Source organism: Schistocerca piceifrons, chromosome 7 (assembly GCF_021461385.2).
Source record: "Schistocerca piceifrons isolate TAMUIC-IGC-003096 chromosome 7, iqSchPice1.1, whole genome shotgun sequence".
NCBI classification, from domain to species: domain Eukaryota; kingdom Metazoa; phylum Arthropoda; class Insecta; order Orthoptera; family Acrididae; genus Schistocerca; species Schistocerca piceifrons.
In genome coordinates, this window is record NC_060144.1 from 153,088,955 (window position 1) to 153,112,015 (window position 23,061).

A 23,061-nucleotide genomic window follows, 5' to 3' on the forward strand; every position below is an offset into this window, starting at 1 on the left:
TGGATTTCGTAGGCGCCGCTCTGCTGTCGACCATCTGGTTACCTTGTCGACCTTCATTATGAATAACTTCTTGCGGAAGTGCCCGACCGCGGCTGTGTTCTTTGATTTGGGGAAGGCTTACGACACCTGTTGGAGGGCGGGCATTCTCCGCACCATGCATACATGGGGCCTTCGCGGTCGCCTCCCTCTTTTTATTCGTTCCTTTTTAATGGATCGACAGTTCAGGGTACGTGTGGGTTCTGTCCTGTCAGACACCTTTCACCAGGAGAATGGGGTGCCACAGGGCTCAGTTTTGAGCGTCGCTCTCTTCGCCATAGCGATCAATCCAATAATGGATTGCCTCCCAGCTGATGTATCAGGCTCCCTTTTCGTAGACGATTTTACCATCTATTGCAGCGCGCAGCGTACGTGTTTCCTGGAGCGCTGTCTTCAGCGTTCTCTTGACCGTCTTTACTCCTGGAGTGTCGCCAATGGCTTCCGTTTTTCTGCCGAGAAGACGGTCTGTATTAACTTCTGGCGCTACAAAGAGTTTCTCCCACCGTCCTTACGACTCGGTCCCGTTGCTCTCCCATTCGTGGAGACAACAAAATTTTTAGGTCTTACATTTGACAGGAAACTTAATTGGTCTCCACATGTGTCATATTTGGCTGCCTGTTGTACCCGTTCTCTAAATGTCCTCCGTGTTCTCAGTGGTATGTCGTGGGGAGCGGATCGAACCGTCCTGCTTCGTCTATATCGGTCGATCGTCCGCTCCAAGCTGGATTATGGGAGCTTCGTATACTCCTCTGCACGGCCATCCATCTTACGCCGCCTCAACTCCATACAACATCGGGGTTTATGACTTGCGATCGGAGCGTTTTATACTAGTCCCATCGAGAGTCTTCATGCTGACGCTGGTGAGTTGCCACTCACCTACCGGCGCGATATACTGCTTTGTCGGTATGCCTGTCGGCTACTGGCAATGCCCGACCACCCGTCTTATCGTTCCTTTTTTGATGACTCTCTCGACAGTCAATACGGTTTGTATGTCTCTGCCCTGCTACCCCCTGGAGTTTGCTTTCGTCGCCTCCTTCAACACCTTAATTTTTCACTCCCTGCAACCTTTCGAGTGGGCGAGAGCCACGCGCCACCTTGGCTCCAGGCTCAGGTTCGCGTCCACCTTGACCTCTGCTCGCTCCCGAAGGAGGTTACCCCCGGTTCAGTCTACCACTCCCGTTTTATCGAACTTCGTTCGAAGTTCATTAATATGACCTTCATTTATACAGATGGCTCTAAGACCAATGACGGGGTTGGGTGTTCCTTTATTGTCGGGGCACAAAGTTTCAAATACCGGCTCCATGGCCTTTGTTCGGTCTTCACAGCTGAGCTCTTTGCCCTCTACCAGGCTGTCCTTTACATCTGCCGCCACCGACATTCTGCATATGTCATCTGCTCCGATTCCCTGAGTGCTATCCAGAGCCTCAGTGATCCGTACCCGGTTCACCCTTTCGTGCACCAGATCCAACGCTCTCTTCAGCAGCTGGTGGACGTCGGTTCTCCGGTTAGCTTTATGTGGGTTCCTGGCCATGTCGGTATCCCTGGGAACGAAGCTGCAGATGCCGCGGCCAAGGCTGCGGTCCTCCAGCCTCGGACAGCATCTTGTTGTGTCCGTTTGTCAGATTGTAGCAGGGTAATTTGTCGGCGCATTTTGTCGCAGTGGCATGCCGATTGGGCTGCACTTACTGACAACAAACTTTGGGCCCTGAAACCTCTTCCCGTGGCTTGGACGTCCTCCTCACGCCATTCTCGGCGGGAGGAGATCATTTTGGCCCGGTTACGAATTGGCCACTGCCGGTTCAGCCATCGCCATCTGCTGACGGCTGCGCCGGCGCCGTTCTGCCCCTGTGGGCAATTGCTGACGGTCTGCCATATTTTAACAGTCTGTCCGGATTTTAACACCCTGCGTCTTGATCTGGGCTTGCCATGTACTGTAGAAGCCATTTTAGCGGATGACCCACGAGCAGCTGCTCACATTCTTCATTTTATCAATTTGACAACCCTCTCAAAGGACATTTGATTCTGCTGTTTTCCTTTTTTAATCCTATGCCTGTCAGTCTGTCTTTTATCGTGCTTTCCGTTTCGTTGCTGTTTTAAACTTGTGACTCGTGGTGCATTCCTCACGTAGTCTGGGCGCTAATGACCGTTGAAGTTGTGCGCCCTAAAACCACAAAAAAAAAAAAAAAAAAAACACAACCACCCTATCAATCCATCCATCCAAAATTGCATTGGCCTATGATACTTCAAAAGTGGTGGTGATAAGATACCCCTGTGATCATGCATGCATATCATAGACTCAGTGCATATTTAGTCTTGTATAGAATAAAGCTACCATCTTCTGGGGTTACTTGAATCACTTTTGAACTTTGAAGCCATCCTGCTACACAACAATGCATGAAAATCCAATAAAATGTTTTCCATACTTTGAAGCTTGCTCTCAACTGAGTTTTCCAATAGGTAACAAAATCACAGGTTAATATTTACTGTTGTTAAAATGGAGAAATGAGCGTTTCAAATTACACCTTGGTAGGGGTTTCTTGAGACACCTGTGTTTTTTTCTGTTTCTAATGATCACACGATTAAATGTCAGCTCTGAGTAGTAATGCTGTATAAATGCTTTTAGAAACCTACAAAAATAATTTAGCTGTCGGGTTATTAATTACTGTACTAGAAAGTTTGAGAAGTCTAAGAAAGCAGTGATTGCAGAAGTCAGAAATTCTGTTACATTCAGTGGCACTTATGGTGCGTTAAAGAGCTTTATAACACTTAAGACTAAAGAAACATGGGACTTTCTATAGGCCCCAGATCTTGCTAGTGATCATATGCTGCTGCCTAAATATTATGATTTTATGATGCAAGATGGTGGTATATCCATATTCTTGTGTGAGGAGGGCCTGATACATCCTGCTCTGGTTCTGTGAGCACTAGTACATCTTATTGCTGTGTGTTATTTCCCGTAGGCTTATCAATTTCAAATAATGTGGTGAAAAGACTTCCATTGAATATCATTAGAATCTTGCAGTAATAGTAAACCTCTTGCCTAAGGTCAGTGTCAGCCGGTAGAGGGCGTGAAATGTGTAAATTCATGATGAGTAGAACTGCAAGGAAACAATCTGTATAATGTTTTAAATGCCCTGATTGGCACATGTCAGAAAAATGCCCCAATTCATGCTTTTGCTGCTCAGTTTTCTGTTAAAACTGACTGTGAGAAACAAAACAGTCACCTTTTCATAAGTGTAAAATTGTTTCTCTGTCCTCCTCCAAACCACCACATCATACATATCTTATGTAATTCTGAGTGTCTTCGAATACTCCAAGCAGATTAGTTTCTTCAAGATTAATAATTCAGAAATAATTACAATGAACCGGCTTCCATGACTGAGGGTGCACACATAGTGTTCATATCAATGTGACGCTGCTGCCACTCAACGTGGAATAATGACTGCAAAAGTTTGGGGTATGTTACCAGCAGACAAAGTGGCGCATGGGGTGCATTGCTCACAATTAAACTGCCATTTAAGAACAAATAACAAACTCAGGAGATATTACATAGACTAGAATCTATATTGCTAATGACTGTTTTTTGTGGAATTGTGACAATATTATATCTAGTTTGTGTTTCTTCTGGTGACTGTATCTTTGGTGACTGTACAATTTAAAGTTTCCTATGGATTAGAGCTGTGGTGGGACTGAATAAACATCCATTTCTTTGTCTTCTGCAGGTAATATTCTACAAGCTGAGCAATCAAGATACAAATTGTGGCTCCACTGAAAAGCTTCAGGTCAATATTTCATACCATCTATTAATCCAGATATAATGTAATCTTGTACAGCTGTTATCATATAAACATAGACTTGAATACAGTAAAGAATACACAATGCAATAAAAACTGAGGCATATTTCAGCAAATTTTACTCTTTATAATGAGACCTGTGGGCTCCTTCCTAAATAGATCTGCAATGCATTAGGGATTCATGTCCCAGGTGGCACACACTCTGCAAGCCACTGTACGGTGTGTGGCAGAAAGTACCTTGTCCCTTGTCATTTCCTTTCTTGTTCCTCTTGCAAATAGAGGGAGGGGAAAATACTACTGTCTATATACCTCAGTATGAGCCCAAATTTCTTGTATCTTATCTTCGTGGTCCTTAGGCACAATGTATGTTGGTGACAGAATCGTTTGGCAGTAAGCTTAAAATACCAGTTCTCTAAATTTTCTCAATAGTGCTGCTCAAAAAGAACATCACCTTCCCTCCAGGGATTCACATTTAAGTTCCCGAAGCATCTCCGTAACAATTATGTGTTGTTCGAACCTACTGGTAACAAATCTAGCAGCCCATCTCTGAATTGCTTTGATGCCTTTCTTTAATCCAACTTAGTACAGATCCTGAACACTCAAACAGTGCTCAAGAATAGGTCACACCAGCACCCTATATGCAGTCTCCTTTACAGGCGAACCACTCTTTCCTAAAATTCTCCCAATAAACCAAAGTTGACCATTCACCTTCCTTATCCCAGTTGTCACATGCTCATTCCACCTCATATCACTTTGCAACATTATGCTCAGATATTTAAATGACTTAACTGAGTCGAGCAGAACACTAGTAATACTATATCTGAGCATTAGAAATTTGATCTTCGTACTTCTCTGCATTAACTTACATTATTCCAGATTTAGAACTAGCTGCTATTCATTACACCTACTGTAAATTTTGTCTAAGTTGTCTTGTATCTTCCTTAAGTCACTCAACTTTGGTACCTTGCCATACACCACAGCATCATCCGCAAACAACTACAGAATGCTGCCCATCTTGTCAGCCAAATCATTTATGTATATAGAGAACAACAGTGGCCCTATAACACTTCCCTGGGGCACCCTGGATGATACCGTTGTCTCTGACGAACACTTGCCATCAAGGACGACATACTGGGTTCTATTATTTAAGAAGTACTCAAGCCATGCACATGTCTGTCAACTTATTCCATTGCTTGTACCTTCATTAAAAGCCTGTAATGGAGAACCATGTCAAATGCTGTCAAGAAATCTAGAAATACGGAATCTGCCTGTTGCCCTTCATCCATAGTTTTCGGTATATCATGTGGGAATAGGGCAAGCTGAGTTTCACAAGAGCGATGGTTTCTAAAACCAAACTGATTCATACACATAAGCTCCTCAGTCTCAAGAAAGTTTATTGTATTCGAACTGAGAATATATTCATGGATCCTGCAGCAAACAGAAGTTAGGGATATTGGTCTATAATTTTGCAGGTCCATTCTTTTATCCTTCTTACATACTGTAGTCACCTGCATTTTCCATTTGCCTGGGATTTGGTTCTGTGCAAGAGATTCACCATAAATGCAAGCTAGGTAAGGGGCCAATGCTGTAGAGCAATTTTTGTAAAATCAAACTGGCTTCCATCCAGACCTAGTGATATATTTGCTTTCAAATCCTTTAATTGTTTCTCTACAACAGGTATGCTTATTACTATGTTGTCCGTATGGGATTCTGTCTGATGGTCAAATGACGGTATGTTTGTACAGTTCTCCTGTGTGAATGATTTATTGAGAGTGAAATTTAAAACTTCAACTTTTGTTTTGCTATCTTCAACTGCCTGCCACACCAGACTGGCCAACAAGGGACTGAACGGAAGCCTTAGACGCACTAGGTGATTTTACATACAACCAGAATTTTCTCAGGTTCTCTGCCAGAGCTTTTGCTAAGATGTGACAGTCACAGTTGTCGTATGCTTTGCACATCAATCTTTTAACAGATGCACGAGCCTCTACTAACTTTCGCTTGTCATCATTTATGCATTCCCTTGTGAACAAAGAGTGCAACAACCTCTGCTTCCTCAGCATCTACCGAATTTTGTTATTAAACCATGGTGGGTCTTCTCCATCCTTTATCCATTTACTAGGTACATAACTCTCCACACCACAGTTTATGGTCTGCTTAAACATTGCCCATAATTCCTTTACATCCATTGTACTGGAACTAAGTGATGCCAATTAACAGTGATGCCAATTCACAATTCATGATGTAAGTGAGATGTTACGAACTGCTTATCGGCTCCATCTACCAGAAACACTCTCCAAGCCTTCTTGGCTGATTTATTAACTTTTGTGATCATAGTTGCTATAATGACATGGTCACTAATACCAGTTTCTATACTGACATTGTTGATAAGGTCTGGCCTATTTGTAGCTACAAAGTCTAAGATATTTCCATTGTGTATGGGCTACCAAGCTAGCTGCTCAAGAGAATTTTCAGAAAATGTGTTAAAAAGTATTTCTCATGACTATCTGTTTGGAACCCCCCCGCCCACTATGAATCTATGGACATACCATCTCCAATCAGTATTGCAAGATCTGGGTACACACACATTTTTGACAGTAGACTTTTGTTGAATGACTGTTAAACTGTCACAGCAGAATCGGAAGGCCAGTAAAAAAAATCAAAAAATTAACTTGGTTTCACCTACACCTGTCATTCTCAACTTTGACCTCAATAGAGAAAATATTTTTATCAACTGCTATGATACTCCCTCTCCAAAGGCCTCTAATCCATCTTTCCAATACACATTCCATGTCTTGCTAAATATCTCAGAGCTTTCCACTACAGGTTTCAGCCAGCTGTTAGACCCAAGGATAATTTTAGTTCAAGAACTTTCGTGGAGGGCAGTAAATTTGGGAACTTCATTATGAATACTTCGGCTGTTCACTGATAAAATTGCGACAGTCAAAGTGTCTTAATTCTGAATGCCGTTTGACTTCCCTTGCTGCATATCAACTGGAAAGTGCTCATCAGAGCACCTCAAACTACTGCCTAGCCTAAAAAGTCCTCATGTGCGCACCACAAATCTGCTACCAGAGTAGCTTGCTTCCTTTGTGGAGTGCATCCCTGACCTATCCAGGGGAGTCCTACAACAAATCTCCACACAATAATGAGTGTCTCTCTCTCTCTCTCTCTCTCTCTCTCTCTCTCTCTCTCTCTCTCTCTCTCTCTCTCTCTTTGTGTGTGTGTGTGTGTGTGTGTGTGTGTGTGTGTGTGTGTGTGTGTGTGTGTGTGTCCACATGGATAATTAAAACTGCAATGACAAACTGCCAAAGCATTCACAATTTCATGGTTTGAAGCACTCCTAATAATTGAGAGTAGGGTTACTTTTTTGTGTAAATGGAAGGGCATATTGAAATAAGCTAATGAAGAATAGAGGCATTGTAACTGTCACAGTAGACAAACTTAAACTCCACCAAGGCAGAAATTGAAGCACATGAGTTTGTTTGTGCAAGACTTGATATAAAAGTTGGACCTAAACTTACAAGTGAATCTTTTTATTGTTCAGCAGGCACATACAGATGTAACCAAAAAGTTTACAGAGAAATATAAAACTTTGAACATAGCTGCTAAGGTTCAGTGACTGTGTCAGAATTATATTAGAACAAATAAGCCCTTGGTCACAAATATTAAGTCAAAATTGACCAGGTTTCAACGCTACTATGAGCGTTGTCTTCAGAACTGTTCTGAAACATATTAAGTATATAAAACACTAATAAAATTAGTTTGTACTGACTGGAAAAAGATGCAGTACTTACAAGTCACATATTAAAAAAGATCTAAGCTGGAAAGACGACATCATGAATAGTTGTAAGTAAGATGGTGAGCCGCTAAGGGCTGCTCGTACTTTAGTTAACAAGGGTTGCAACAAGACTTGTTGCAATGGGAGGAACCTCCATGTTAAACAGTCTCTGTGTACAAACTTCTAAATAAACAGTGACTACTCAATAATGGGTGTTAAATGATCATAAATGAAATGCACTCATCTGTCAGAAGGTCAATGCCTGAAGCCTCCAGTCATTATCATTGCAGAATCTGTTCAAAAGGCCTCACAAACTGAAATAAATTCTGGTCATATGTAAAGGCTGTCTGTGGCAAGCATGGATCTTGGAAATGGTAACTGAGCACCACACCAATGCTTATGAATGTAATTACAGTGAAACGAAGTATGAAATGTCTTGCTACAGAAGACAATGCAGGTTGTCTAAGATCTTGGGTCATCAATAGGTTTAGAAGTAATGAAGGGTGTGCCCTGCTCACTCTGTTTTTCTTTCCCCCACTCTCCAGATTATGCAGCTATAATGAAGGATGTGAGAAAAATATGCACAAATATTTAGAAGTGGATAATATTTCAGTATGGCAGAAGGGTTGACAACTTGCCTTAAGTATTGAGAAATGTATAATTGTGCACGTCATAAAACCCAAAACATTGCATTTTGTGACCAGAATATAAACGAGTCACAATTGGAATGAGTCACCTCATTTAAATACCTGGGTCCAACAACTCGGAGATATAAAATGGAATCGGGGGCTGTACCAATTGCAACAATCATTGACAAACGGTGCAGAGATCCAACGAAGGTCACTTCCAATTGATGGCAATAAGGAAAAGTGTGACATTCAGAATGTAGTTCTGAGGGGTGTCATTCTCTTGGACATATGGAGAGCAGAGCGATATACCAGTTCTAACCCAAAATGATTGGTGGGATGAATACTGATGAATAAAAACTGGTAGAGAACCTTGAGAGACCGATTCATGGAGAGTGGAGTAAAATGTGATGGTGCAAAGCAGTGTCATATGTCTTATATAGGCCGAAAAAGAGTGCAATGAGAGGTTGGCATTTAGAAAAAATCCTCTCAGATTACTTTTCCAACCTAACTAGATGGTTAGTTGTGAATTGTCCCTCCTGTAAATGATAGGGGGGCAGAAAATGTTGCATTATTTGAGAAACTAGCATAATCTTTGGGCTACCATCCTTCCAGCAGTTTGCAGAGAACAACGGTTAGGCTAATAGGTTGGTAGCTGTGATGAATTTTTGTCCTGGTTTAAGGAGAGGGTTGGTACTGTCTCCCCATTGTGAAGGGAAATCACCTCCTAGACAGATTGGGTTGAAACCCTGAATAGATGGAATCTGAGTCACATTCAGATGGCGGAGCATAGAGGCATTTTTTAGATAGATATTTGAAAACTGTGTACTTGAACACAGTTATCTCCCTGATTGCTTTTATAGCACCGGGAGACTTGTTTTATAGGCTAATACCAATGGTGTTCATATGTTGGTTTTTTTCTCTTTCTTTCTCTTTTTTTTCTTTTTTCTTTTTTTTCCATGGCCTCCTTTTATTACATGGAAGTTGTTATATATTCTCACCTTGTATGTATGGAGGTCGGAATTAATTTTCAGTTTATTTTTATTTAATTTTAGGCTAGTTATTTATTTTTTGAATATACAAGGCAAAGGAAGTGAGGCCTGAGAGCATACTGCACAACATGTTGTACTTGACTTCAATGACTGCTTTGCAGTTTATACCATCCCATCTGGATCCTCCCACCACTTCCTTTCCTTGAATGTGTAGGTGGGAAATGTATCTGCAACATGCCCTCCACTCCCCTAAGACCCCCGGGCACAACCTTAACCTCCTAAACTTTCTGGGCTCTACATGCCTTTATCCCCTTTCCTTCTGCTACTCCAGCCTCCCACACTTCACCAATTCTCACAGGCTCTGTCGAATCCAGCCTAGTCATCAAATGTTCAAATTTTGAATCCTGCCTAATCGTCGAGTGTGGGGTGTCTTGGAAACCTGCTTTCTCGGATCGCTAGACAACATTCAAACAAATTGTATTAATGAGTTTTATTACAAAATGAACAAATACAATACTTAACTGTGTGTTACACAGATGTGTCACAAGCAAAGGGTAACAGACAAAATAATAAAGTTTCGTCAGTATAGACAATGCTACATAGTACAAACTAAATGACTAGTCTTTAAGCTACCCTTGAATTGGCCACGATCAGTCGGATACAGTGTTTATGTTCTCTTTGTACAGGGGCCACTGATATCGCATTGTCGTCCTGGAGAGGCGTTGGTCAGCGTGCAATTGGCTGACATCTTCTCACAGCCATCTCTTCTCTATCATTCCTGATTGGCGTGCTGGCACTTGACACAATAACAGGTTCACTTGCATAATTCTTACCCTTTCTTTTTTTTCTCACTTGTTCCTTCACCTTAAACACAGCTCTCCTGACCCTGCACTAGCAGCCCACCATCCAGTCTTCTCCACATCTCCGCGTGCCTCCACAGGCAGCACTACATCAACAAATCCCACCTCTACACCACTGTCCCTCCCCATTCCCACCTTTCACCTTTTCTGTTATCCTGAGGGGCTTAAAACACACTTCAGAGTATGTGTGTTGCAAGGTTGGGGGTCCCAGACAATTGCAGTACTTCATCTTTCCCTGTACTACAGTATTGGCCTGTAAGACAGTTTCCCCGTTGACAATGTTGCTTGTGTATAGAACTTCAGTTTTAGCTTTTCCCACTTCTTTTACTTGTGTTTGGTCCTACCCAGCATGGTAGCTAGTACATATGGGAAGGACATTCATCAGGTATTTGGTACCTAAACAGTAGTAGCCCCCAGACTACACAGAGAATGCTTTGTTGATGCCACGGCTGTTACTTCCCCATACATACCAATGAGGAAGTGCCTGTCTCTTAAGGGCACCAGGATTCTGAGCAATGGCCATTAAGTGGGCTGTGGCCATCAAGCCAGGTCACTGGTGAGTTCATGCTTGGCTACAATGGAGCCACAGCCTTTGCCGCACCTAAAGCAAAAACAAACATGCAGAGAATATGTGCCTTTTGAACTCTGGTCAGATGACACACTTTTCCACAACTACATAGCCATTTTCGGCCATTTAACTTTGTTCTTGTTCCTCAACTACTGCAGACTCAGTTCAGTGAGAAGTGTCCACAGATTTGCTTTCCAGTGACTGTTTCCCCTTCATATGCTGACTGGAATGGTGTTCGACAGGACACGGTGCAAACGCAGTTCAAAGGGCAACCTGGCTGTGATACAGTCAGCAGGCTGTTTTTGAACAACAGGACAGTTTCCAAAAGATGGTGGATCATGTACAAATTTGTAAGACAATATGGCAGATTTCAGGCAAGGGCAATACACCTCCCCTTGTGGTCTTGGTGGACAAGCCTAAAGACATGGCCCCGAGTTTACTTGGATACTTTTTACTGTCACTGCATCATCCAGACAATCTCCTGTGTTAGGTGTTTTGTAGGACTGTGAAAATGAGGATGCTCTGCTTCTTATGTGGAAACTGGAGTCAGCTTGGTCTGTGGCCAGAGATGCTGCTGTTGGACCTGGTCGGATTCATTATGCCATGCTCCATCTGTGCCCTGAAGCCAAAGCTAGCTTATCTCTTGTTTGTCAGATTTGGTTTGATGGTCAGCACCCCACAACTTGGAAGGAGGCAATATTAATTCTATTATGGAAACTAGGCAAGGATCATACCAACCCTAACAGTCATCAGAGGATAGCCCTTACCAGTTGTAGGTAAGCACATGGTCAACAGCCACCTCATCTGACTCCTTGAATCCCAAGGTCATCTGTGCCAGTGCTGTTTCAGGTACTGCTGTTCAGCTCTTGACAACTTAATTATATTACAGACTGATACAGAATTCCTTCTTACATTGAAATCGTTTTTTCAGTGGTTGGCTCAGCCTTTTAGTCCTGCAATCAACCCTCCTTACTGACTTCCATTGCTTTATTATTTTTTAAACATCTAACAACAACTTGACTTGATCTAACTTGAACTTGACATTTTCTAGTGCTATGGCTACCATTATGACATTTGTATTTCATATTAACACAAGTACTCTTCATTCACCAGTACCACAATCTCATGAAATGGCCTGATGCCCAATAATTTCAAATCCATATGTCCATCCAGCAAATGTGTATTATCAAAGCATGTGGTGCTATGAAATTCAAGGTTTTCTGTGAAATAAAAATTCCACATCAAAAATAACTATGCCATTGGACTGGCAAAACATAAATTATTGTCTGCATAATAAAAATTTGGAAAACGCTTCCTTTGAAGCCATTTTGATATTTTTTTGAGCAACTGTAGTTGAAAGTAAATTTCAGAAAGAAAACAAATTTAGCATTAATTTACTCTAGGGCTGATATATGAGCAAGACAGGATGTACCATTTTAGTGTGTTTCATGCTGTTTTTGCAACAATAGTTGCAACTGAATTTGCTGATTTTGAATTTTAAGTTGCTTTTAATGTTGAGATAGCTGTTTCTCTTGTTGTTTTAACAGCTTAAACATAATCTTCTGCATTTCAGTTGAAAAAATTTTTCCTGTAGAGTCTTGATTACCTCTTCCAACTACTTTATTTTTGATTAACAGATATCATACTGCACATTACAAATGATACACGAATGAACAAAGATACATTCATTTGAATGCATACAGCATCACAGGTAGCCAAAAACAATGCTAAATCAGTGTACAAATCAGTACCAGCAATAGAAGAGAATACAATTAATGGAGAGTATGCACACACATTTGTTCTAACCCAAGAACATCATAACTTTATTACATGAAAAACATAAACACAAGAAAGACAAGCACAGAAAACAGGTGACACACAAGTGGCTGGCGGAGCCTTGTGCTCCAGTCTATATAGTCTCATTAGCTCAAACAGGGGATGCAGCTGCTTCAGTACTAGCAGGCCAGGTGGCCTCCAGTGGCCGAATCAAGTGCAAACTTCACACACAAACTATGAGACAGCACACACGCAAGTTCAGTAGTCACGGTAACATTAAATAGAATTATTGGAGAAGTCCTAGTTCACAATCGGTATGGCATAGAGACCCAATAACCATATATTCTTAAAGCATGAAATAATATTGCTTGAACTATAGCAGCTGATCTTAGTGGGGTCACTTAATTATTTGTAGGAATAAGTAACAAGTGTCTGTAATATGATGCTAAGTACTGGATCATGTCATGTGTTTGAGAGTGGGCTCCATTGGTTCTAGCAAGTTTTTCGAATCTGTCTCAAATGAAGACACTAAATACTGAATCAAGTGGATAATGAAGAAGCTGAGTGCACAGTGGGCGACAGTCGGTTTTTTTTTTTTTTTTTTTTTTTTTTTACCTAAAAATGTCTGTGGAAGTTTGAAATATTGTTTGGAAAAGTCCAAACATTATTGAAAGGACTTCTGGTGCTGAACTATTGAGGATTAACTCATTGTTCAACCCTGTTTTAATCCATCTGGGTACAATTTTGTCCCTTTGATCAATTTTAGTAATACTAATGACTATAAATGGAGAAAAATTAATATAGTAAGAGGTCAGGATTTATCTGTGAATTACTATACTCTTTCTGCAATTAATCAAGTAATCATTTCTGAACAGTTGCTGAAGTATGGCAAACTGACTTAAGATATTCTTTAAAAAATCTTTCTTTTACTTTACAGGGAATAGAACAATTTGTTGGTGCTTCGACCGAAGACATGAAAGTTCCAGTTAAATTTGGATGGATTCAAGGAGTCCTGGTTCGCAATCTTCTCAGCATTTGGGGAATAATGTTGTTTCTGCGCCTTTCATGGGTTGTAGGCCAAGCAGGGATTGGTAAGTCTGTGACTAGAATACTATTTTTTCCATTGAAACAATTAGTTTAGCAGTGTATCCCTCATGGTAATATGTTTCACTGTTCTGAGCAGTAGCACTTGCTCTACTGTTAATGTTAGCATGCTTCAAACAATGAAAAATAGTGTCTGTACCTTACATGTCCTTAAGACAACAAACAAAAATATTAATAGAAAACTTTCCATTATGAAAAATCTTCCTCACTTTCAGGGGGGGGGGGCAGGCCCAACAGGAAAAAAAGAGACAAGTCAGAAAATAAAAAATGTAGAAAGCTATAATGGAGTGAAGAAAGAAGTAGTTACTGTGAATAAATGCTGAGATGGAAGAAATTAACATAAATTAAGGTCAGGTTGGTGAGAACCAAGGACATGTTGTAGTGCTAGCTCGAACGTGTGGAGTTCTGAGAAATTGGTGTCAGGGAGAAGAATCCAGATGGCGCATGTGGTGAAACAGGCACCAAGGTCATGACTGTCATGTTGTACAGCATGCTCTGCAACAGGATATTGTGTGTTGCCTCTGCCTATGCCCATTCATCCTGACTGACAACTGGGCAGCAGTCTTGCTGATCTAAAAGGTCAAACAGTGTTTACACCACAGCTGGTGTACGATGTGTTGTTTCACAGGTGGCTCTTCCTTTGGTAGTATATGTTTTGCTAGTCACAGAGCTGGAATAGATAGTGGTAGGAGGATGCATAGGGGTAGGAGCCATAGGGTAGGTAGATGGGTGGAGAAAGAGCGTAGGGTCTGACAATGATATTGCAGAGATTGGTAGGCCAATGAAAAGCTATTCAAGGTTTGGTAGGCAAAATCGCAGACAGAACTGATCTCATTTCAGGACATGAACTTAAGAAGTCATGACCTTGTGAAGTAGCTGACTGATACATTCAAGACCAGGATAATACTGAGTGAAAAGTGGTGTGCTCCAAAGTAGGCGGGGTTAGCAGTCCAGGATTGGATGCAATGGCCCGGGAAATCTGCTTTCAAACTGGGCTGTTGGAATAATTATGTCCAGTGAAGGCTGAAGTGAGAGTGGTGGTGGTTTGCTGTAAAGAGCCTGCATCCGAACAAATATGTTTGCCTTTAATGCCAAGGCTGTATGGGAGGGAATGTTTGACATGGAAAGGATGGCAACTGTCAAAATGTAAGTACTGTTGTTTGTTAGTAGATTTGATGTGGACAAAAGTGTGTAGCTGGCCTTCAGTGAGGAGGAGATCAACAGCTCACTTTCAGCCCTAAACCTGCATTTAACCATGGTGCTTTGGTGAAGGGCCTACTTTCCTTTACACACAGTGTTAACTGGAAATATCACTTTGCCACCCAACCCCAAAACTTTTCCAACAGCAAACTTGTCACTGAACCCTACCTTGAACAATCCCAACTTGATTCACCACCACTACCTCAGAATCATCCCTTACAAGCCTTCCAAGAATTTCTCACATCCAGCATTGCTTCACAACTTTTCCTCAGGTCCATACAACATGGTCCTAACCTGTCCTCTGCAGACCTCCAGGCTCTTCATCCCTAGAAGCTGATGACTCCATTATCCTCCCAGCAGACAAAGGATCTACCACTGTGGTACTTCACCAACAGGAGTATGTTAATAAAGTCTATGCCAGCTGTCTGACACCTCTACATACAGCATCTGCCATCAAGATCCCATCCCTGTGATTCAAACTGGCCTGCAGGCCCCTCACAAGGACTTACACCTCAATCCATAGAACTTCTTATCCCACACAAACCATGCACCCCCACCTTTTACCTTTTTCCTAAGATCCACAAAGCTAATCATCCTGGCCATCCTATAGTTGCTGGCTTTAAAGCACCCACCAAATATATATCAGCCTTAGTTGATCAGCATGTGCATAGTGCAAAGACTTAGATCCTATATTATAGATACTAACCATTTCCTAGGTCATTTGAAATCTGTGCCTTTGCCTGTCCCAGTCCCACCACACACATTCATTGTCACCACTGATGCCATCCTGCAGGTACATGGTCTGTCTGCTACTGAACATTTCCTCAGTCCCCCCAGTGAGCTTGCCACTCTTTTGCGGGTTTGTGCTTGGCTACCACGGGGCCCCAGCCTTTGCAGCACTTTTTCCCTTCTGTGCTGCATGTCTGTCCTCTTGTTATTTTTTTCCCCTCCCTTTGGGAATATGTCTAGGATGTTATTGAGAATGTCCTGAATTGTCTGTCGCTGACGTAAGAACGGTTTGACCTTTGTTTTTTGCTCTCTTTTCCTTTCTTTGTTAACCTTCTCTTGTTCGTCCGCTTCAGCGTTTGAGGTTCCTCTTTTTCTTCTTCCTCCCTGTGCACTCCTGAAGGCCGGCCCATGCATCTGACACATAATTGGTCACTGGGTAATGCATAATTCCCAGCCCCGAGTCAACAGGTGGGGTTCACACACCCCCTGGTGCAGGCCAGGCCCAAGGAGGGGTGATAACCTTCCCAAATTGCCGATTGGTCTCTCTGACAGATGTTTGGGAGGTGTGGCCTGAGGTGTGAACAATCATCTAAGGCAAGTGCGCCCCCTTCTGAAGGGTGCCCCCAGTTGGAAGGAGTGCACCATCGGAGATGCTGGAAATCATGGGGGATTTTCTCACAATGAGCCAATCATCTTCCCAATCAACATCTACAAAACATAAATTTAATGAGGCTAATGATTTGAAGACCCTTCCTGGTGCACCACAGTTCCTCACGGTCTCGCGTACTGAAGACAGTCAGTCCTCCGCCACGGTAAATTAATTGATTGTTTGGAATCCTGCTCTCGTTTACAGAATGGCACTTTGCTTTTGGAGACTGCTTCTGATTCTTAAGTACAACAACTGTTTGCTGCCTCACTTCTCCACAGCTACCCGGTTCATGTCGAGGTCCCATAGAACTTTGAATTCTTCCCATGGTTTAATTTACACCAGGCTGCTCGACAGTCTAACCGAGGCTAAAATCCAATCTTACCTCTCAGATCAGGGTGTCATGGCCATCCATAGTGTAATGAAAAAGGTAGATTCCTCCTTAGTGCTCACCTGCACTGTTTCCCTCACCTTTGATAGTGGTGCTGCTGTCCAAGATCAAAGCAGGCTATGAAATTATCACAGCACGGCTCTATATTCCAAACCTGGTGCACTGCTACCAGAGTCTTGGTTTCAACCACACTATAACTTCTTGTCAATACCCAGCCAAATGTGTAACCTGTGGTAGGAATGCATATGAGTGCGACTGTCTATCTCCTCCTCCCCATTGTATCAACAGCAATGGCAGCCACATCACATCCTCTCAGTATTGTCCCATGTATCTTGATGAGCAGGCTGTCCAAGAGATTTGTGTGAAGGAAAAAATGCCTTACCCAGTAGCTCGCAAATTACTGGCTAGTTGCAAACCCTGTGTTCTCCCATCTGGTGCATATAGTTCTGTTCTTGTTACCCCTCGCTCCATGAAGGGCGTGGCCACGCAGACATGCAACCTCAAGTTCAGCTCTGAGGTTGTGAAATCACCCAGTGTCAAAGTAGCATCGCCGTCCCCCCTATCCCACTGTGCAACAAACTGTCAAACTCTCGCCTCAAGGGGCGAAGCCACCAGCTACACAACCAGTAGGGAGGAAAGGACAGTAGTAGTACTCCCGTGAAGACTTCTGCCGTCCCTCCAGCCAAACAATATCTGAGTCTTCCTCTAACTGGAAAGGCTCAAAGAAGTCCACCAAAGGCAAATGGTCTTCTCCTTCACTGACTGAAGATCCTGTTCGACTATGTCGCCACGTAGTACCTTAGCCCGGCCAGCCTCTGTCTCGCCGGTGCACACCACCAACCGTTTTTCAATGTTGGATTTCACAGAACAACCACACAGGCAAGCCAGTGCTTCTGTAGACCCCATGGAGCAGAATCATCCTGCTTCTGTGCCCTCTAGTGGCAACTCTACACCGGCTGTTACTCGGCAGCCGCCTACTTGACACCCCTACATCTCTTCCTCCTCATGACTGTCCTCCAACAGAACATTCATGGCCTTCAGTCCCACAAAGAGGATGTATGGCTGCTTTTAGCATTGCAGCATCCCCTTGTACTCTGCCTACAGGTAATGGAATTGCATCCTCATGACCACATTGAGCGTTCACATTACTTCTCATTCGTTTTGACTTTCCCCCAGAAGTCGGCATTCCATCTCATGGGGGCATCGTGCGCACTCATACAGGATGATATTCATAGTCAGCCCATCTCCCTGACTACCTGTCTTCAAGCTGTTGCAGTTCGCCTTTTCCTTCGCCGCCTGACTTTTTCCCTGTGTACCATTTATGTACCTCCGTCCTTCGATGTCACCACGTCAGACTTCCTTCACTTCCTTCAGTTTATTGGGCAGCTGGTGCCCTCATGGCTGACCTTCTTAACCAACTTAACCTCTTCTGCCTTAACGCTGGAGCACCCACTTCCTTTCTGTCTCCTCACACACCTATTCCCATTTGGACCTATCCTTATGCACTGCCCAGCTTGCCCATCATCTTGACTGGTCCGTTCTTCCTGACAGCTACTCAAGTGACCATTTCCCATGTGCTCTCCGTTTGCTGACTCCTGCCCCACCGGAGTGCACACCCAAATGGCAGCTTACTAAGGCTAACTGGCAGCTTTACTCCTCCCTGGCAACCTTCGAAGAAAAAGATTTCCCCATTTGTGATGACCAGACGGACTAACCAACCATCGTTGTCCTTACTGCTGCAGAATGTTCCATTCCTCTTCCACGTCATGTCCCAGTCCCTTGGTGGACTGAGGCATGCCACAATGAAATTTGTGCACAGAGATGTGCTCTCTGTGTTTTTAACCATCATCCTATGATGGCAAACTGCAGTCCTTATAAACAGATGCGAGCAAAGTGTCGTCGCGTTCTTCGGGACAGCAAACGAGCTAGCTGGATTTCATTCATTAGTTCTTTTAACAGTTCCACCCTTTCTTCTGTCGTGTGGGCCAACCTCTGATGGCTCTGTGGGACCATGATCCATTCCCCCATTTCTGGCCTCACAGTAGCAGATGATGTCATTGTGGACCCTGTTGCTATCTCCAACACCTTGGGCCACCATTTTGTGGAAGTTTTGAGCTCTTCACACTATCACTGTGCCTTCCGCCATTGGAAACGAGCGGAGGAGGCTTGGGTGATAACCTTCTTTTCTCTGAATCATGAGTGCTACAATGCTGCCTTTACTATGAGGGAGCTTGAGCACACTCTCAGTTCATCCCTATCCTCTGCCCCAGGGCTGAACACCATCCACATCCAGATGTTGCTACATCTGGGCTGAGGGCACATTTCCTGGACGCTGGTGTCGAGCCACTGTCATATCCATACCTAAGCCGGTAAGGACAAAAACCTTACCAGCTGCATTTGCAAGATGATGGAACGTATGTTTCATGCCTGGCTACTATGGTGGCTAGAGTCTCGCAATTTACTGACGAACGCACAGTGTGGATTTCAAGCACGGCATTCTGCAGTTGACCATCTTGTTACTTTGTACACATGTCATGAATGGTTTTCTCTTGAAATCCCAGACTGTGGCCGTGTTTTTCGATTTGGAGAAGGCTTATGACACCTGTTGGAGAAATGGTATCGTCACTACTCTTTCCATGTGGAGCTTCTGTGGCTGCCTGCCCTGTTCCCTTCATGCATTTTTACAAGATACAGTTTTCAAGGTGCATGTGGGTTCTACCCTGTCAGATACCTTTATCCAGGAAAACGGTGTGCTTTTGGGTTCTGTCCTGAGTGTCATCCTCTTTGTTATCACCATAAACTCTATCATGGCCTGTCTCCGACCAGGCATCTCCAGCTCCCTATTTGTTGACGATTTTGCCATCTATTGCAGTTCTCCAATGACATGTCTCACTGAACAGCATCGTCAGTGGTGTCTTGATCATCTTTACTCATGTAGCATCGACAATGGCTTTCACTTTTCCACTGAAAAAACCGTTTGTATGAATTTCTGGCAAAGCAAGTGGTTTCTCCCACCATCTTTACATCTTGGGCCTGTTGCCCTTCCATTCCTTGAAACTATGAAATTTTTGGGGCTTATGCTCAATAGGAAACACTCTTGGTGCTCCCATGTATGTTACTGTATGTGGTTCCTCAGTGTCCTACATGTCCTCAATGGTGCTTCCTGGGGTGCTGATCGAACAACCCTCTTCCATTTGTACCGGTCCCTTGTCCATCCGAAACTCAACTATGGGTGGTTTGTTTATGCATCTGCACGCCCCTCCCTCTTACATCATCTCAACACTATCCACCATTGTGGCATCCGTTTGGCCACGGGCACCTTTTACACCAGCGCTGTTGAGAGTCGGTACTCTGAAGCTGCTCAACTATCCCTGTCCTACCACCGTAACTTCCTCCTCAGCAGGTACGCATGCCGTTTGTCTGCCATGCATGGCCACCCATCCTGTGCCTCCTTCTTTGATGATTCCTTTGATCATTAGTATGGGGCATGTCCTTCTTCTCTGTTACCTCTTGGAGTCCGCTTTTAGCACTTACTACAGTGGCTTAACTCCACACTAGCTGCACCTTTCCCTGTGGGTGTGAACCCTTCAGCACCTTGGGTTCGTGAAGTGGCCCATCCTAACCTTGGCCTTCATTTGCTTCCTAAGGACAGTACTCCAGACTTGGTCTACCGCCCTCAGTTTCATGACCTTCGCATGGAACTTCACGATAGTACCTTTGTGTACACTGATGGCTCTCGGACTGACTGTGGGGTCGGATGTGCCTTCGTCATTGATACCCGTGTCTTTTGATATCAGCTTCCAGCACACTCCTCAGTATTTACAGCCGACCTCTTTGCCTTGTATGAGGCCATGGAGTACATCCGGCAACACAGCCTTTTCAATTGTGTCCTCTGCTCAGATTCACTCAATGCCCTTCAAAGTCTATGTGCACTGTACAACACCCATCCTTTAGTGCAGCGGGTTCAGGAAAACTGTCAACAGCTCACTCTTGGTGGAGCCAGTGTGATGTTTCTGTGGGTTCCTGGAAATGTTGGTTTGCCAGGAAATGAGACTGCTGCCAAAGCTGCAGTCCTCATACCTCAGGCCATGAGTACCTAGATTCCCTCCGATGATCTCTGTGAGCAAATGATGCGCGGGCTGTTGACTGCGTCTTACTTTTTATCTGCCAAACCAATATGGTGAAGGCCATTTAATTTTTAGTTTTGGACCTCTGTTTCTGTATGGTGTCCTTTTTAGCCCTTTTTCCTCATGCCTGTTTTTAGCTGTCTTCTATTATTTCAATTGGGACTGACAGTCATTTTTTAACTCCTCTCCGTCTTCGTGTTCTATAGTTTTGATGTGGGCACATTGTGTATGACCCCAGTTGTTTTTGTGCCCTAGAGCAAAACAAAAATAACCCATTTCCTCAGTCAACGCCCACTTTATTCCAAGCCTATCCCCTTCTTGCTTACCATAATCAACTTTATACTTACCAACAATTACTTCACCTTTGTGGGGCAGACATACAAACAGATCAAGGGTATATCCATGGGAACCATTGGCTTCTTCCTATGTCAACCTTTTCATGGGTCGCTTTGAGGGGGCTTTCCTGCGATCCATAAGCCTTCAGCCCCTGGTTTGGTTTAGATACATTGATGACATCTTTGCCATATGACTCGTGGTGAGGTCGACTTGTTAAAATTCCTGGAATCTCTAAATACCTTCTCATAATTAAATTCCACACAGTCCTGTTCCGAATCCCATACCATTTCCCTTGATTTTGATTTCATCCTCGCTGAAGATCAGCTACGCACTTTTGTCCACATCAAACCTACTAACAAACACCATTACTGACATTTTGGCAGTTGTCATCCTTTCCATGTCAAATGTTCCATCCCATACAGCCTTGGCATTAAAGGCAAGCATATTTTTTGGATGCAGACACTTTACAGCAATACACAACCACTCTCACTTCAGCCTTCACTGGATGTAATTATCCCAACAGCCTGGTTCAAAAGCAGATTTCACAGGTCATCACATCCAATCCTGGTACTGCTGATCCCTCCAAAAAACAACTTCAGAGCATACAACTTGTCACCAATTATTATCCTGGTCTTGACTGTATCAATCAGCAACTTTGACAAGGCCATGACTTCCTAAAATCATGCCCTGAAATGAGATCCATTCTGCCTGAAATTTTGCACACCACATCTAGAATAGCTTTCCGTCGCCCTCCCAATCTCCGCAATATTCTTGTCACACCCTATGCTCCTTCTGCACCCATCTCTCTACCCTATTCCTGTGACCATCCCTGCTGTAAGACTTGCCCTATGCACCCTCCTACCATCACCTATAGTAGCCATGTAGCTGGCAAAACATTTACTATCAAAGGGAGAGCCACCTGTGAAACAAGAAGTCATATACCAGCTGTATGTAAACACTGTTCGGCCTTCAACTTCAGCATGACTACCACCAAATTATCAATTGAGATGAATGGGCATAAGCAGAGGGTGTATACTGGCAACTCACAATATCCTGTTACAGAGCATTCTCTACAACATGACATTCATGACCTCGGTGCATGTTTCACCACATGCACCATCTGGTTCTTCCCCCAGACACCAGTTTCTCAGAACTCTGCAGGTGGGAACTAGCACTAAAACATGTCCTTGGTTCTCACCACCCACCAGGCCATTATTTATGTTAATTTGTTCTGTCTCGTTATTTACTCACACAATGTGCTTTAACTTGTGCACAATTTTTTTGTAGTAATCTCTGTCTTGCATATTACCCTGTCTTCCACCTTTAAACTCTCAGTTTTTCAAAACTCATCCAGTGCAGTCTGTTTCTTTACAACATCCTCACAGGAGGTGCAGGAATAATGAGCAAATAATCCATACTGTCATAAATGTTTGTTTCCTTCACTCCAAATCTAGAACTGTTAATGGTTATCACTGCAGCTTAGTAGAGATCCATCAACTGATGACCATTTACCACAACGTGTGCTTTGCAGAATGGGAGCTCACTTCCTAACATCACAAATTATCAGGCGTCTCAAAAATCTAAGTAAGTAGTCGGAGGGTATATGGAGAAATCTGCACACAGATACAAACATCTTCAGTGAGTTTGTACTGGTGAACACCTAACTAGAAGTAGTAGCCTTCTGTGCCCTATTGTCTGCTGTGATAACAATATGAAATATTTACTTTTCCTGATAGAGAAACTTCTTACCTATGAGAGCAGACCTTGTGGAACCATTACCCCACCCTTTACATTATCAGGGGATTTTAATGCTTATAATTCCTGGTAGGGCAGAATCTCTAATAAAAGTGGAGGATAATTAGTAGAAAAACTACCATCTGAATTTGAAGTCTGCTTGCTAAACACAGAAGCTGCAACACTATTTAGTGCTGCCCATAGTACATCATCAGAAGATGATCTCACAATATGGAGCCCCATCCATGCACCTGTGATCCAGGGGAATGTTCAGAGACCTCTGGACAGTGACCGCTCTCAGCTATACTACCCCTACCGTACCAAATAAATAACAAATTCATACCACACTAGGTTCTGAGAG

The 23,061-nt window shown here is 43.2% G+C and overlaps 1 protein-coding gene across 1 annotated transcript in view; it reads left to right on the top strand.

Annotated features, from left to right (window-relative positions):
- The window catches only part of LOC124805276 (bumetanide-sensitive sodium-(potassium)-chloride cotransporter-like), a 197,160-nt gene that overhangs the window by 20,544 nt on the left and 153,555 nt on the right, over positions 1 to 23,061 (top strand). The window contains exon 2 of the mRNA XM_047265788.1: positions 13,371 to 13,524. Coding sequence (XP_047121744.1) covers positions 13,371 to 13,524 — 154 coding nt within the window. The remainder of the gene's footprint in view (positions 1 to 13,370; positions 13,525 to 23,061) is intronic.